This window comes from Erythrolamprus reginae, chromosome 2 (genome assembly GCF_031021105.1).
Source record: "Erythrolamprus reginae isolate rEryReg1 chromosome 2, rEryReg1.hap1, whole genome shotgun sequence".
NCBI classification, from domain to species: Eukaryota; Metazoa; Chordata; class Lepidosauria; order Squamata; family Dipsadidae; genus Erythrolamprus; species Erythrolamprus reginae.
The window spans coordinates 137,353,552-137,371,543 of NC_091951.1; the positions used below are offsets into that span (position 1 = coordinate 137,353,552).

General features: G+C 41.6%; 1 protein-coding gene across 2 annotated transcripts in view; it reads right to left on the reverse strand.

The window, feature by feature from the left end:
• The window catches only part of PRKACA (protein kinase cAMP-activated catalytic subunit alpha), an 87,769-nt gene that overhangs the window by 26,979 nt on the left and 42,798 nt on the right, over positions 1-17,992 (reverse strand). For both annotated transcript variants that reach the window (XM_070739580.1, XM_070739579.1), the window contains exon 2: positions 786-847. In XM_070739580.1, coding sequence (XP_070595681.1) covers positions 786-847 — 62 coding nt within the window. The remainder of the gene's footprint in view (positions 1-785; positions 848-17,992) is intronic.

Here is a 17,992-nt window from a genome sequence, read left to right on the forward strand (position 1 = left end):
CAACAGAAATAGCATAAAACAGCAGCCAAGAACTTTCTGACTAACCAGAAAACAGGCTCCCTCCTACACACTCAGCATAACCACAGAACAGGTTTACCCATATTTATCAGGGCCCAGGCTTAAAATAAAACTGTGTTTTAGTGACCTGTGAAAGGCCAGGAGGATCATTTCTGAATAGCACTTCTTCTGGGTCCCGACAGATGACTTGGATGGGACCTACAAATTGCCCCTCTTGCTAGATCAGTGGAGAGAGAAGCTCTGGTAAGTAGCCTGGCCCCAAGCCAGGAAGCATTTAAAAAAATAGGTAACTACCAGCAACTTGAAATACATACTGATTATTCTTTCAGCTGAATTGACTGCTGGGGAGTGGTGGTGTAGGATGATTATTTTTTTCATACTGACAATATTACATGTTCTGTTATGAAATAAATGAAACAATTTCCAAACTTTGATGGGTTTTGTTTCCATTGGACCCATATGAAGTTCTCATAAAGATAATGCAAAGATTCAAATTATCTGAAAGAAGATGAGTTCCTTTTCATCAAACTGTACATCTACATTATGGTACTGGTTTTTAGGTTTTTAGGCCAGCATTTTACAAGACAACATTAGAATTCTTGACAAACTTGTTTAAATGCAGTTTCAGACTAATGGAAATTTAAGAATTTGTGGTTCCCTTTACACACTCATTGTCATTTTAAAATTGGGTTAAAGAACAATTTTAACTTCATTATTCCTACAGGAAAGAAAAAAAGAGTATGAGAAATACAAGAGTATCACCATACCTGTGCTGGATTCTCCCATTTCTTAAGGAATTCTTCTTTGGCTTTTGCAAGAAACTCCTTCACTGTAAGAAAGCAGAGGGGAAGAAACAATGTTGAAAAGGAAGAAAGATGCTTGAAGACCTCAACGGCTGAATAATCTAAATTGAGAAGGCTTCAATGGGAAGCAAGAGTCCCTTTTTAACAAGTCTCTCTCTCTCACACACAAACACACACGCACACATTCCTTTGAGTGGCATATTGATGAATACTCCTTTCGTTCATTAGACCAGGAGGAGCCTCTTTTAACAAGTCTGACTTTGTAAGGAGTCATTGTTTCCAGGACTGTAGAAAATAGCATAAACACATCTCTTCAGGATTCAGCTATTTTACTCTAGATGAGAAATGATCAATAATTGATCAAAAGCTGAACATGTGATAGACTTACTTCTTAAATCTATGCTGCTCTAAGAGACCCAAATCCAATCCAAATAATAAAAACAAATCTACTGTAATCAGCTGTTCTAGATTACAATTGCTCATCTATACGCCTATCAGCATAACACTTAATGGGTTGAAGTATATGTATTGCAAAAATATGGATGTATTTATTATTTATTTATTTATTGGATTTGTATGCCGCCCCTCTCCGCAGACTCAATAAAACAGTATATAACAAAATCCAATACTAAAAACAGTTAAAAACCCATTATATAAAAACCAATCATACAGACAGACATGCCATGCATAAAATTGTAAAGGCCTAGGGGGAAGTGTATTTCAGTTCCCCCCATGCCTGGCGGCAGAGGTGAGTTTTAAGCAGCTTTCGAAAGGCAAGGAGGGTGGGGGCAATTCTAATCTTTGGGGGGAGTTGGTCATTAGATGGCAGGAAAAAGCTACAGAAAACATTAACCCTGGTTTTTGCAGCTCCAATGTAATGTCCTAATATTGGGGAGGTATCAGCATTTATTTACTTAGAAACTTCCCCCAGAGATTCCACCGAGATGATAAATAAACCAAAGTACAAATAGTCCCTGACTTACAACCACAATTGAGCTCAAATTTGTTTGTTACTAAGGAGACATTTGTTAAATGTGAGCTTTCACCCATTTTAATTTTCTTCCCCAGTTGTTAAGTGAATAATTGCAGTTTACAAATTAGGAGACTGATTGTGAAGTGAATCGGGCTTCCCCATTGACTTTGCTTATCAGAAGGTTGCAAAAGGTGACCACATGACCCTGGAATACTGCAACTGTTATAAACAAAAGTCAGTTGCTAAGCATCTGGATTTTTATCAAATGACCATGGGGATATTGCAGTAGTCATAAGTGTGAAAAATGGCCATAAGTCACTTTTTCAAGTGCCTTGTAACTTTGAATGGTCACTAAACAAACTGTTGTAGGTCAATGACTATCTATGCATTAAAATGTCATTTAAAACTACAAATACTTAAAAAGAATTAGGCTTGCCTAATCCTATTTTTAAAGAAGTATTTAAAAACTACTTTTCAAAACGTATTTAAAGTATTTAAGACAGTGGTCAGCAGAAGAATGGAATGGAGATCCCCACATGGTACCGTTGGAGGTCAGGGGCTGATATGTGGCCCTCTCTACCATGGAGATGGTGTCTAAAACAAGGAACAGCAATGAGTGGGTTAAGACGATAAAGGCCCTGGCATATCTGGGTACCAACAGTGATATCTGGCAACAAGCCATGGGGAGGTTACATCACTCACTCTAACCCACGAAATGTCGGACGATGGCTATCCTTTCCACAAAATGAGGTACAGTGTTCCCTCAATTTCCGCGGGGGATGCGTTCTGAGACCGTCCGCAAAAGTCGAATAAGTAGAGATGTGGAAGTAAATACACCATTTTTGGCTGTGGACAGTATCAAAAGCCATCCCTTAACACTTTAAACCCCTAAATTACCATTTCCCATTCCCTTAACAACCATTTACTCACCATTATTACGGGTACTCACCATTGAATAAGGCACTTAGTGATCCTGATATTTATAAACATAATTATTTATTAACAATAATTTTTTTTTTGTTATTTATTTGCAAAAATTATTAGTTTGGCGATGACGTACGATATCATCGGATGGGAAAAACCGTGGTATAGGAAAAAAACCGCGAAGTATTTTTTAATTAATATTTTTTGAAAAACCGTGGTATAGGCTATTCGTGAAGTTCAAACCCACGAAAATCGAGGGAACACTGTATTGTTTTCAAAATGCTAAGAGAAGAAAGAGAGATCTTATCCTTTTTTACATGCCACATAGAGTTTCAGGGATCCCAGCCATTTAACTGGGAGCAAGCAACTACTACAGTATGAACAAGTAAGGTACAGACATTTTGAGCTCTCATTCAAGTTTCAGAAAACAAACGAATAAACAGAGTTAAAGATGTAGCAGTGAACCCACTATTAAGACTAAAAATCATTTTTTCATACTTCCCCCCCCCCCTCAGGTAGCAATTGCCAAATTCAAAACTTGGAATGTGGTACAACTGCTTTTATGATTGTAAGTTTCATGCATACCTTCCTTAAGGAGATTTTCATGACAAATCCTAAAATTTGGTGGGTTTTTTGAACTTGCAGTTATGGAGCATTTTCCAGAAATGAAATTCTCAGAGAAATCTGGGCATGCACAGATTCTTCTGTAACACATTCAATACTTCCAAACTATTGAGAAAAATGAAGGTATTTGCAACTAAGATACTCCTTTTCAGCATTCTGCAGTCGCTACAAATTTATGGAAATTATGCAACTGCAGCAATGTTTATATGTTTAAAGCAATAATTAGATGTTGCATCATAATGTATGTGTAGAAACACACATTCTCTCTCTCTCTCTCTCTCTCTGATAGCTGCACATTACAAACCAGATTATTTATATGCAAGACTTCAGGCTGAGCACAGCACATAGGAAAAAGAGAACATGCCTCGCCTATGTTCCTTGGTACCAAGTAGTTCTTCCAAATAGTAGTAGCACTTCCCCGTTCAAGGTGTGCAGTTTGGGGATCATCTTGAACTCACAGCTCGTGTTCAACGAGCAGGTGGCAAGTGTAGCCAAAAAGGCTTTTTGCACCTCTCCATCTGGTGTGTGGATGCACTTCTTCCTATATCAGGAGGTCCTTCAGGTAGAAGGGTGCCCTGGAAACCTCCTAGCTTGAATATCACGTGTTTCTCATGGGGCTCTTCTCAAAGACCAGTCAGAATCCAGATGCAAAGGAATGGGCAGGGCAGTGGTGGGCATGTTTTGGGGTGAACACATAAAAACTCTACGTTGTCTCCTGTGTACTTCCGGGTCTGATTCAAGCTCCTGGTTATTATCCACAAAGCCCTACACAGCATACGGCCAATATTCGAGAGACTGCCTAACTCCTAAGATTTCTGGCTGGCTGCTCTTCTGTTACATCACCCATCTTCTGGAATAAGATCCCTCCTGAGATCAGAAAGTATTTATTATCCTAGAAATGCTTCAATTGAAAAAGCTTTTCTATCAAATTATAAGACCACACAGTTATTGACATAGATTAATTTTGAGGAAGCCTATTCATAAAGATGAACTCCTAATAAAACAGAAACTTGGGAGAATCATAACAGACAAAAGGAAGATTATTATTATTCTTTTAATACTGCACATAATTAAACTTTGGAATCTGCTATCACAAGCTTGAGTGGTTTGGATTACTGGTGAAATCCATTTTTTTTACTACCAGTTCTGTGGCCGTGGCTTGGTGGGCGTGGCAGGGGAAGGATAATGCAAAATCTCCATTCCCACCCCGCTCTGGGGCCAGCCAGAGGTGGTATTTGCCGGTAGTTCTCCAAACTACTCAAAATTTCTGCTACTGGTTCTCCAGAACCTGTCAGAACTTGCTGGATTTCACCCCTGGTTTGGATCAATGGACAGAAGTCATAGGAATAAATATTTATTAGCCTTGATATCAGTGGAACTACATCTGAAGGTCATCTGCTGGAAGACTAATAAACTTTCTTGTGCAGCTTGGTTGGCCATTGAGTAAAGAAAGCTGGACCAGTTGAGCCAGAGAGCAAGCTATTGGTTACGCACTTACTGTATGTTTCTTAGGCAATGTCTACAGTAGTGAGGATTCCAGAGCTAGACAGGCTTTCCAAAAATCATTTGAAGGTGTGATGGAGAGATCTTTCTTCCTAAATTATAGGAATCCAAAAATCCCAGGCCCTTTTCTCTGCTGTAATTGCACCATGGTAAAATAAACTTAATATTAAGATTGTTATCTTCATGCGCAAATCTGGGAGTGAAATAGAGCCCACAACTTAAGTGACTTAAATTATTTAAAACTACTACTTAAACAATTTGGGTTGACTATAAGACAAATAATCATTCTGTCCATTATGTAAGCTTTATTATATTGTTCTTGACTATAAAAATTTGGGTTTCGCCATGAAATAGCTCAAAGTTTATGGAGATCTGCTAACATAAGAACGTAACATAAGGCTTTAGCAAGCAAAGGGTGTAGCTCTAGGCTGAGTCTGTATGGCTTAAGCGATCAGGCAACAAACTCCTCATGCCAAAATCTCCATCTGAGCGATGGCATTTTGCCACTGTTACAATTAGGAAATGGAAGACAATTTTTACAAGACAAAACTAAGTAATACTGCTTGAATAGTAAGGGGTGCGTGTCTATTTACGCTCACACTGCTGTATTAGGGAAGTCTCCAAGCCATAGTTATTCTAAATAGAATAGAATAGAATTTTTATTGGCCAAGTGTGATTGGACACACAAGGAATTTGTCTTGGTGCATATATATAAATATATTAACTTAGAAGTTGAATCCTCAAGGGCCCACTATTGGGGACAAACATACTATGGTTTACTTAAAATGGGCTGGAGCAGTAAAAAAAAAAGCCATTCCCACTTCTATACTGGAAACAGAAACATGGCCTGGAAATACAGTCCTAGAACCCTCTCAGCTCTTTTTTCACACACAGACATTTTCTCTTCATTGACTGAAAGAGGTTTGTGCTGCCATTATTACTGTTAGGGAAAAAAAAAGGGGGGGGGGATTTCATTCTTTCCTGTATCACAGGACTGCACTTTCTTCCAATATGAAACCCAGAAGGGAAAATAAATAAATAAATCTTAAAATACCTGGTTTTGCAAGAATTGCACTTAGCCACCTGGCTGCCTTAAGAACAGTGCTGCTGAGCACAATCAGGCGGATTTTTCCACCCCAGTCCTCCCAATTCCTTCACAATGCAGCAGAGAAGTTTTCCTGAGACATGCTGGCATGTAGCTGCGGATCCCAGCCTGTCTGACCTACTTTTATCTTTTTTTACTTATAGAGAGACACTAACCTATACTTTCTTGCAGCCTTTCCCCCACTCCTCGCAGCAATTTCCTGTGTTACAGAGAAAAATCAGGCATTTTGTTCTCTTGTGCGAGCTCTCTCTGTACATTATGTTTAGGCTCCATATGACACATCCAGATTAGCAGTTCCCTTCTCTACCTCAGGTCATTCGCTTCCTTTGTAACCAGAGGGATCTGAGTTTATGGCAAAATCTCACAAGCCTCAACACTGGGTCTAATTTGACCCCCAGGCAGTCATGCCGTCACAAGATGAAACAGCTTCCAACTAAACCTTCATATACAACACTTTATACAAATACGTGTCTTCACAATAAAAATACATCAGTAAAGATGAAATGCTTAAGAATCAAGAGATGTTCCTTTTTCTTCCCTTATATGAGTCTGAATTTTTAAAAGTAAGATGGCCAACCAGGAGGAAATAAAGTTGTCCCAGAAATTAAGAGACTAGACTTTCAATCCTGGGCCTAGAAAGTTTAGAACTAAGATGCCTTAAACAAGATCTAAGTATTGCCCACAAGATCATATGAAACATAGAAACATAGAAGTCTGACGGCAGAAAAAGATATGCTGCAACATCCTGCTTGTCGGCGACTACTTCAGCTTCAACCACAACAACACAAGAGCACACAACAGATTTAAACTTAATATTAATCACTCCAAACTTGACTGTAAAAAATATGACTTCAGTAACCGAGTTGTCGAAGCGTGGAACTCATTACCGGACTCCATAGTGTCATCCCCAAACCCCCAACACTTTACCCTTAGATTATCTACGGTTGACCTATCCAGATTCCTAAGAGGTCAGTAAGGGGCGAGTACAAGTGCACTAGAGTGCCTTCCGTCCCGTCCTATTGCTCTCTTATATCTCCTATTCCTTTCTTCTATTCCTATATCTCTTCTTCTATTCTTTCATTGATATGTTCTATTACTATTTTTTTTCTATTATTTCTTAGATATATTTTACTATGAGTATCTCCTCTATAACCTTCATCATGTATTTTACTAAAAACCCTCATTGTGTATTGGACAAAAAAAAAATTGAGGTGAGCAACTGACTCCCTGCTGTTCATTTCTAATGTATTTTTTCTTTTATTTTGGAACACTATCCAACCTTAAAACATTGATTGTGATCACATAATCCTCTTAAAACCGATTCCTGAAAAATCCCTTCTCTTAGTTTGCTCATTTCATCGAAACATGGACCATCTAAAGCCATAATGGCAAACCTATGGCACTTATGCCACAGATGCCTGCGGAGCCATATCTGAGGGTACATGAGGTGTTACCCTACGTCAGCTCCAGTGCACATATGGGTCCTGGCCAGCTGATTTTTGGCCTTCCGAAGAGCAGGGGGGAGGTCATCTTCGCCTTCCCCGGCTTCAGGAAAGCCTCCGGAGCCTGTGGATGGTGAAAAATGGACCTAACGGCCCAACCGGAAGTTCAGAAACATTTCCAAACTTCCAGTTTTTCATCCTCTCCAGGCTTCAGGAGGCTTTCCTGAAGCCTGGGGCGGATGAAAAACGGCCCAACTGGAAGTTTATTTCCGAACTTCCGGTTGGGCCATTAGGTCCATTTTTCACCATCTACAGGCTCCAGAGGCTTTTCTGAAGCCTGGGAAAGGGGAAAATGACTTCCCCCCTGCCCTCTGGGAGGCTGAAAATCAACTGGAATCTGTTTTTTGCCATCCACAGGCTCTAGAGCCTTCAGTGAGTCCTGCATACATGCGCGGAGGGAGGCAGCGTGAGAGGGTTGTGCGCGCATGCATAGGGGCAGAGCATTGTATTATGGGTGTGGGTATGCACGGGTGTGCTAATACGCGGACCATTTTGACATCTGAGCAAAAAAAAGTTTGCCATCACTGATCTAAAGAGTCTGGCTTTGCAGAACTGTCTACTCCTCACCTGTACAACACAAAGAAAAACAAATGATCACACATAAGGTTAATAATAAGAAAGCTTCCCACATTGTGAATACATTAGTTATTTGTTAACTAATCGGGGTTAGCATGCTGTATAAACTATGTCAAGATTCATTTCCTATGGTCCAAGAAACTCTTTAATAACAGGAGGCTACCTACATGATCCATATTTTATGCAATGTTCTCCCCTAGCTTTCATCGCAATCATGGTGTGGCAGACACAATTGAACTTGGATCAAGAACATTTACACCTATGCACAACCATATTCTCAACCTAAGGGAGAGCACACTTGTTAAAGCTACAGCCTTATCCTAACTTTTGAGTTTTGGATGACATAATCTGTTCATTTCGCATATACTTCCTTGACCCTGGGCAGGATAAACATGTTCAATAGCAAATATTTATATCCTTATTTTATTGCACCTGGGAAAATGGGAGTCTTCTCCCAAATCAGTGAGGGCGAACTTTTTTTCCTTCGGCTGCCGAAAGAGTGTGGGCGGGTGCTAACACCCATGCACGAGTGCCCACACCCATAATTCAATGCCTGGGTAGGGAAAAAACAGCTTCCCCCACCCCCGGGAGGCTGGAAATGGCCTGTTTCCCAACTTCAGGTGGGACCAGTAGGCTTGGGTTTCGTCCTCCCAAGGCTCCAAAGGCTTCCCGGGAGCCAAAGGAGGGTAAAAACACCCTCCCCCATCCCCCTGGAGGCTCTCTGGAAGCCAAAAATGCCATTCCAGAGCCTCTGTGCAAGCCAAAAATCAGCTGGCCGGCACACACATGCATGTTGGCGTTGACCTAGGGCAACTGCTCGCGTGCCAGTAGATATGGCTCTGCATGCCACTTGTGGCACCTGTGCCATAGGTTCGCCATCACTGTCCCAAATGAAATATGCATTGCAATTAAATGTGTAATTCTATGTGATTACGATGCATTCTTACTCAGACACAAATATGTTAAGGATTGCCTCTGCAACATTAAATATTCAAGGGCCACAGCTGATTGTCAAGTAAAGCGCTGTTAGGTTCAAATAATAATGGACAAGGCCAGAACAACAATTATATTTTATTGTGACTCACAACTGTACACTCTGATCTAGTCAAGTATTGTTTTTCCAATAATGGCAAACCAAAAGAAGATAGATTCAATAACTATTCCATACTGTTTGTCCACAGCATCTGGCAAGCAGAGATATAATCTGTTCGTTTACAGTCTGTATGATTTATAGCTATTAATAGTTTAACGGCAATACATGATACTGTTTTAAAGCCTTTGGAAAACAGCTAGCCAAATTTCCTACAGTGAATCTCTTGAGTTCACTATCCATTGCAATAAAATAGTAATTAACTAAAATTTGTCCTTAATTTATTTGCTGTCATGTTACTGTTCAGCCTCAAGTGATAATGTTCTGAAACAGGAATGTTTACTCTCTCTTCATAACATTATGCAAATGTTCTTTAAGACTTCCTTTCAAGGCAGTTCCTACCAAAATGCATGGTGTATATTGCATATTTTTTAGAATCTGTGCATTTCTTTATTTTCCCCCATACATTCTTTTACAATATATACAGTGGTACCTCTACCTAAGAACGCCTCTACTTAAAAACTTTTCTAGATAAGAACTGGGTGTTTCAAGATTTTTTTGCCTCTTCTCCAGTACCATTTTCCACTTACAAACCTGAGCCTCCAAAACTAACTGGAAAAGGCAGGGAGAAGCCTCTGTGGGGCCTCTCTAGGAATTTCCTGTGAGGAAACAGGGCTGGAAAAGGTGGGTAGAAGCCTCCGTGGGGCTTCTCTAGGAATCTCCTGGGAGAAAACAGGGCCTCCACCCTCCCTGTGGTTTCCCCAATCGCACACATTATTTGCTTTTACATTGATTCCTATGGGAAGAATTGCTTCCTCTTACAAACGTTTCTACTTAAGAACCTGGTCACGGAACGAATTAAGTTTGTAAGAAGTACCACTGTATTCTGAAATAAGGCTTGAAATTGTATGGTATTCTGAGAGTAAGCAGACTACCAACATATAATGTTAGTTTCATTTGCAATCCCTTTCTACTACCTGGGTTGTCCTTTTCAACAGCATAATGAGCTGACCTGCAGGTCCTACCCCTGTGTAATTTAGATCCCATAAGTTTATGTACAGAAATGGTTTTTTTTGGTCCTATCAGGGAATACTATGCATTTGCTCACTTTGAATCTCACTTACCACTAGGCAGCATGTGTGAATTATCCAGCTTAAAGACTGCTTTGCAGAAACATTCAAACAGACTCTCCTCGACTTATGCTCGGTTGCTTAGTGACTGTTCCAAGTAATGAGGGACCCCAAAAGGTACTTATGACTTGGATTCAAAGTTCATAATTCTGTCCGTCCCCCCAAGTTATGTCATCATATTTTGGGTGTTCAGCAATCAAACCATCAATTTCAGCATCCTGCTGCCATGTGACATCGATTTTTGACACCCCCTTCCCAGAAAACCATTTACAGCTGGCTTCTGGCAAAAAAACCTCCCCTCACTGTGGCAATCAGTTTACTTACAACCACTAAAAATATGTCATAAAATTCTGTTGATGGTCCTGGTCATATGACTGTCATGACATCTGACAGAAATTCGAAGCTCCATTACCGCAGGAATTGGACCTGTATTCTTTTGTGACTTTTTCCCTGGATGTTTTTCTCCAAGAACCCCAATAGTCCATTCTACAATACAATAATATTCATCTTTCCCCCCTTAATCTTACAGATTCAAATCTAATTACTTTCATTTCCCTAATTAATATCCTAAGGTTTTATAATGTTTACTTTTGACACATTTGTTTTAAAGAATTTGTTTACTAAGTAATGATTATTACTTTCGGTGTTAGTATCTTATAAATATTTTCTGAGCAGTGGAACACAGGCTCCGCTCTCTGTCACAAAAATCAGAGCCGTGGTCCATCTAACACAATACTATAGCTACCTAATGCAAAACTCAGCAATTTTTTATATGTCTTTCTTGTTCTATCTGGAGATTCATAGGATGAAAAGACATCCTATGTGCAAAGAATGGGATCTACCACTTAATCTTCACTATAGGCAGCCATAGTTTTTTCTTTTATTAGGGAGTTTGAGAGAGAGGGAGAAAGAGAGACAGCCAGCCAGCCAGCCAGCCAGACATCCTAGAGAAGACAGTTGTCATTGACAAACAAATGTAACTCATCCGTTTAATATTGTTTCAAGAGAGCCCACATTCCTTACAAGTTGTTACTTGACTAAAATTTCTAAAATTCGTAGTTAACATGTCAAAATCTCTATAAATCTAGAATTGTCCATCTGCAAGAAAGCCAGTGGTGACATCATATAAAAATCACATAGGTCCTTATAAAACAAATTTTGCATTGTATTTTTGGTTGTAACAGATAAAACTGTTAAGGCTTTCTAACCTACCCCAAATAATCCCACACTCTATTAAAGACAGGGTGGATGGAATGCAAGGTTTTGGATTCCTACTGGGATCATTTAATCATTGCTAGTAACCCAATTTCTTTGTATGTGTGTGTGCGTTAGTTTCACAGTCTACTAATTCAAGGTGTGACTCCTTTGTTTCCTCCCCAAGGGAGGAGAAAACAATGATTTGAATTTGGGATGTTAATAATAGCTTATCCCATTGAATGTGCAAAGTCCAGTTGATGGATTTCCACCCATATTTAAAATATAGAAGCTTCTGGATAGTAGAAAGCAACAAAAGGTGACTCAATAGCATTTATATGCTTAATAAATACATAATCATTAAAACTAGATATATTTTAAAAACTAATTATAGAATAACACCAATACATTTTTAACTATAGAAGTCTAAAATGCAAATGAGTTGCACTGGTGCTCTTAGAGGCAGAGTAATGCTTTCAGGGTCCTACCAGAGGCTGAGATAATATGCCCGTGGAAATAAAATTTATTTGACCACCAGAGGGCTCTTGTGCTTTTTCAGCTAACTGTTGTTATCCAGTGATAGGAGGGCCCTGAATAGGATCTGCCAGCCATTTCAGTTCTCACACGCACCACACATTTTCAACCACTGCCAGAATTGCAAGCATTACAAAGGAATACCAGTACGACAAATGTTTCAGGAAGAGATCCAGCAAGGAAAAGAGCAGAAACATAGAACATATGTCTCATTTCAACAAAGTTGCAAATAAGCCTTTCTATAACACAATGTTCCCTTGCCCCAGTGAAGTTGGTGGCGCTTCATAAATAAAGGCAACAAACTTATTTCTGTTGGTTTGGCGAGACTCAACAAACCCACCTATGGATTAAACTGATCCTGTTTAATCTCACCAGAGCCTAATATAGTGGCTTACCCTAAATAAGCCTCGGGGATAGTAATAATAATCCTTCAAAGCCACTGCTATCTACTTCATGTATCTAAACACAATAACCAGTCAGTATATGGATAAACAATGCAATCTAAATAAAAATACCAAGCAATAACGCAGAATTATCACTTTTCATGCACTGATGACCACGCAATCCTCTGAGTTCATGTTAATCCCCATGCGTATATATAATCTCTCTCACTGCACAAAAACTGTGGTAATTAAATACAATTTCATCCTTTCTTCCCTTTTCTTCAGCAAACAAAACAAAACAAAAACAAACAAACACAAAACAAGTCAGAAGCTTTATGTGGAGAGACAGTATCTTGTTCAGCCTGCAGGGCTACTCCAAGAAGGCTGCTGAAGGTTATAAATCACCAATAATTCACATGCAATCTAAATGCAATTTTCATGAACCTGATCAAACAAAAGCATAATTTACAGACTTACTTCATTTTTCCTGCACTTCAGTTGGGAAGAATATCTTTGAGGGGTGAGGAGCCACCTATCATACATTCATCCATTGATGAAATCTGCTCTCCATCTCTCTATAAGTTGACGCTGGGCAGCTTCCAACATTAAAATAAAATTCTACACATATACACACACTACATCTATAAAAATCACATTAAAATGCAAGTTATAATTAAAGATGTGGAGGAAGGGATCCGTTTATAGTGTGTGTGTGTGTGTGTGTGTGTGTGTGTATGAACTGCTATTACGTCAGTCAACCACCTCCATAGAAACATAGAAGACTGACGGCAGAAAAAGACCTCATGGTCCATCTAGTCTGCCCTTATACTATTTCCTGTATTTTATCTTACGATGGATATATGTTTATCCCAGGCATGTTTAAATTCAGTTACTGTGGATTTACCAACCACGTCTGCTGGAAGTTTGTTCCAAGGATCTACTACTCTTTCAGTAAAATAATATTTTCTCATGTTGCTTTTGATCTTTCCCCCAACTAACTTCAGATTGTGTCCCCTTGTTCTTGTGTTCACTTTCCTATTAAAAACACTTCCCTCCTGAAACTTATTTAACCCTTTAACATATTTAAATGTTTCGATCATGTTCCCCCTTTTCCTTCTGTCCTCCAGACCAGTGTTTCCCAACCTTTTTTGAGCCGCGGCACATTATTCATATTTTCAAAATCCTGGGGAACACTCAACGGGGGGGTGGGTGGGGGGTGGCGGCGGCTAAAGAAAAGTTTTGACAAAAAAAAATCTTCCTCCATTTCGCTCTATTTCTCTCTCACTCTTTCTCTCTCTTCCTTCCTTCCCTTCTTTCTCTCTCTCCATCCCTCTTTCTTTCTTCCTCTCTTTTTTGCTCTCTTTCTCTCTCCCTCCTTCCCTCCCTATGTCTTTCTCTCTCCCTTGCTCTCTGCCTCTCTTGCTATCTCTTTCATTCTCTTTTCTTTCTCTCTCTTTCTCTCTCTTTCTCTCTCTGTCTCTCTTTCTCTCTCTCTTGCTAGCTCTCTTTCTTTCTTTCTCTTTCTCTCTCTCTCTGCCTCTCTTGCTATGTCTCTCTTGCTCTCTCTCTCTCTCTCTCTGCCTCTCTTGCTATGTCTCTCTTTCTCTCTCTCTCTTTCTCTCTCTTCCTTTCTTCTCTGCGGAGGCCGGCAAAGGTTTTTCTTATTTTAAATGTTCCGGGTGGCAGGGGCACGCACACACACCCGACATTCCAAATCCTGCCTCAGCTGTGAGAAGAACGCCTGCCCCGCCTGTCCTGCAGACCTTTCGCTGACAGCCTGGGACAAAAGTGCTCGGTGAAGGGACTGCAAGAGGGACCGGGCGGGCGTTAGCAGCCGGATGAGGAGGACGAGAAGCCACCCCCAATCCCCCCCTTCCCTGGGTGCCTTCCAAAGGCCCCTGGAAAAAGGCAGGAGGTAGCTACGAGGCGCGAGGACAAGCAGGCAGCTTGGCGGAGGGGAAGCGCTGAGGGGCTCTCCTCCTTCCCCACCCCCGCGCTTCTCTCCCGCCCTGGCTTTTGCTTCGCCCGCAGATTTCCCCGCAGTTCAAAAGGAGGCAAGAGGTGGCCTGGATGAAATTGCGGGGAAATCATGGGGCGAAGCGAAAGCCAGGGCGGGAGAGAAGCGCGGGGGTGGGGAAGGAGGAGAGCCCCTCAGCGCTTCCCCTCCGCCAAGCTGCCTGCTTGTCCTCGCGCCTCGTTGCTACCTCATGCTGCTCCCACCATGGCTGCGTGCGGTTCCGGTGCCCCTGGCTGAAGGTCGTCCTGTGGCTGGTCTTTGGCTTTACGGTTGCTTTCTGGTTCCCTCTCCTCCCTCCGCCTGTGTCTACCGCCAGCGCCTCATTCCTCGGAGCTGCCGCTTCCTTCCAGGCAGCCCAGCCACGCTGCCGTAGAAAGTGCAGAGGTTATTGCCGCCACCTCTGCCTCCACTCAGGGAGCCACCGTGGTTGAGCTGAGCGAGAGGAAAAGGCGCGGTGACCACGGTGGCTCCCTGAGTGGAGGCAGAAGCGGTGGCAATAACCTCTGTGCTTTCTACGGCAGCGTGGCTGAGCTGGACGGAGGGAAGCGGCAGCTCCCACTCGAGGAACCCACGGCAACGGGAGACGACTTGGTGGGAGGCGACGGCGGGAGACACAGGCGGTGGGAGGAGAGGAACCAGGAAGCGACTGTGAAGCCCAAGACCATCCACAGGACGACACTCAGGCAGGGGCGCCAGCAGCGCCCCGCCCAGCTGGAACTTCTCGCGGCACACCTGGCCATGTCTCGCGGCACACTACTGTGCCGCGGCACACCGGTTGGGAAACGCTGCTCCAGACTATGCAGATTGAGTTCATTAAGTCTTTCCTGATACGTTTTATGCTTAAGACAGTGTGATATTCACCCATTGGGGCTTTAAGCCAACTGGCAGAGCCAAGTCTTTAAGTTCTTATGAAAAATCAGGAGGGCAAGAGCCAATCTCACCTCAGGGAGCACCATGTTCCAAAGAACATTTAGCCGCCTCGAGTCTACAGAGAGGGGCGGCATATAAATCCAATAAATCTAATCTAATCTAACAAGGGCCACGGCAGAGGAGGTTCTTCTCCTGGACCCCACCAATTGGAATTTCTTGATGGCACCTGTGCCATTCCTCCTCCACCACCAGGGGTGGGCTGGGCTTGTCCCATGGGGGCGAGACGCTTCCACAAGTAACCTGGACCCATACCATGCAAGGCTTTATAGGTAATAACCAACACCTTAAATTGCACCTGGAAGCAAATCAGCAGTCAGTGAAGCTATTGGAACAGTGGTATAACAAGGGCCACGTTAGAGGCCCCAAAGTCTGCCCAGAGTGTTGTGTTCTGTACCAGCTGAAGTTCCCAAATGCTCTTCAATAGCAGCTCCATGTAGAATGCACTACAGTAGGCCCAAGTGTGGAAATGACTAGGACTTTAATGTCTGGAAATTTATGTTCTTGTGCTTAAGCTGCTGTACAGTGTAAAAGCGGCAATGTTCTAGATAGCATACTGTATTTGGTTAAAGAAAAAACAAAACAAAACGAACTTTGCACTATTAAAAAAAGTCAGTGTTCTTTAGAAAAAATAATTTTGTAATAGAGAAGCAACTGATTCTCTCTCTCTCTCTCTCTCTCTCACACACACACACACACAAATACACACACAGAGAGTGTGTGTGTGTGTGTGAGAGAGAATTTTTGAAGTATAAGACACACCTTTTCCCCCTTAAAGGAGGCTGAAAATGTCAGTGCGTCTTATACTCCAAATGTAACTTTTTTGAAGCTTTTTCCACCCAGCCCTAACAAGGTGCTAACCATCTTCCATGCTTGCAGGCTTGTTTCCATTGCTACTCTGAAGTTTTCCCCCCAGCCCTAAGTCTTTGCAGGCTTGTTTTCTTTGGTATGCCCTCCAAAAAAGGGTTTATTTCCCCCCAGCCCTAACCAGGGGATAAAATAATGTGCTGAAGCTGACCAGATAAAGGACGCTAGTCAGATGAATATCTGGTAGGTAGATTCCCCCCCCCCTTTTCCTCTCCCCCAAACTAAGGTGCATATTATACTCTGGTGCGTCTTATACTACAAAACATATGGTGTGTGTGTGGGGGGGTATGGGGGTGTGTATATACACACAAACACACACACACATTTACATCTACATCTCTATATATCTATATGGAAAGCAACTTGTCTTATTCCGTGCAAACACATCTCCTGTTTATTGTGGTATTTAAGTTCATGCTCTAGTTTGAATCTAGTCATCACAAAACTAGAGTACCACTTAACTGCAATAAACTCCCGGAACAGGTGCAACAGTACAATACATTGAATGGGGGTGGGGGAAAGAATGTTGTTTTTATTTATACTGGTCTATTGCCCATTTTTGAGATAGGAATGTTCTTTAGACAATGCTGATTTATAAATTCAACTACATTTATTAAACACTTCTCATTCCACTTCAAAAGCAGGATTCATTCCCTCTTACTGTATGTCTACTTCTAAATTTCTGGCGGTTTTTCTTCTTCAGGTTTTTCCTGTGACCATCTGTTTCCTTTCAGTCCAGTCTAGAAACTAGTTAGATAAAAATCCAGGAGGAAAGATTGTAATAAATACCCATCTGAATCCTATTTTCTATCACTGAAGCATGCCCACAGGCTAGTTCAGGCTCGTTACCTGGCAAAGATGCAATTTATACAATCCCCAAAGAAAAAAATGCTTTGCAGAAATACTGAATCAATTCTAGTAATTCAGTATTACATGGATAATGCCTCTTGATGTAGCATTACTCTGGAACAGAAATAAGAACTTAACATCACTTCTCTACTGTTGGCACTTGGAGGGTTAAATCAAGATATTATTCAGCACTTGGGATCATTTCCTCCGACAAGGTTTCCAAAACAACACCTATAGAAAGTCAACATTTTGGCTAACAAGTCTCTTGAGGGGCAAATAATGGTAATGGTGTATAACTATTGTTTGATCTCAGAGGGGTATTTAAACAGCTAAAGAGCTTCAGCTCAAAGCAAGCAAAAGTCAGCCTTAGCATTTGCAAATATTCTTAGGCTTTTTCTTTTTTCCATTCAACTGTCCGATTTCAAGACTGCCTAGACCAGACCTGGGCAAAGGGCGGCCCGAGGGCCGGGTGTGGCCCGCCCGCTGTCTGTGACCAGCCTGCGGAGGTTGGAAGGAAGGGAGGAAGGAAGGAAGGAAGGAGAAATGGAGGGATGGAGGGAGGGCGGAAGGAAGGAGAAATGGAGGGAGGGAGGAAGGAGAAATTCTCTTTCCATGCCCTTTTGCAAAAGTCCAATAAATGCTCATTTTTTAATTGTTCATTGGTGGTTTCATTGGCCTTTCCAAGAAATTTAAAGCAAACCCCCCATCCTACCTCTCAGGGGGAAAAAAGGAAAGAGGAGGAGGAGGAAGAAGAGGAATCCAAAGCTACTTTCAGGCAAAGCCCCCACTATGCTTTCTCAACTGACAATGTAGGTCCAGTTGAAGAGAGGCAGCTGAAAGGAATATTTTGAAAGAGAAGTAAAGAAGTGCCCCAAAGCAGAAATAAATGGCAGAGAAAATCAGAGAGACAGAAGCTTCTCTCCATCTGGAGAAGGAAGGAAGGAAGGAAGGAAGGAAGGAAGGAAGGAAGGAA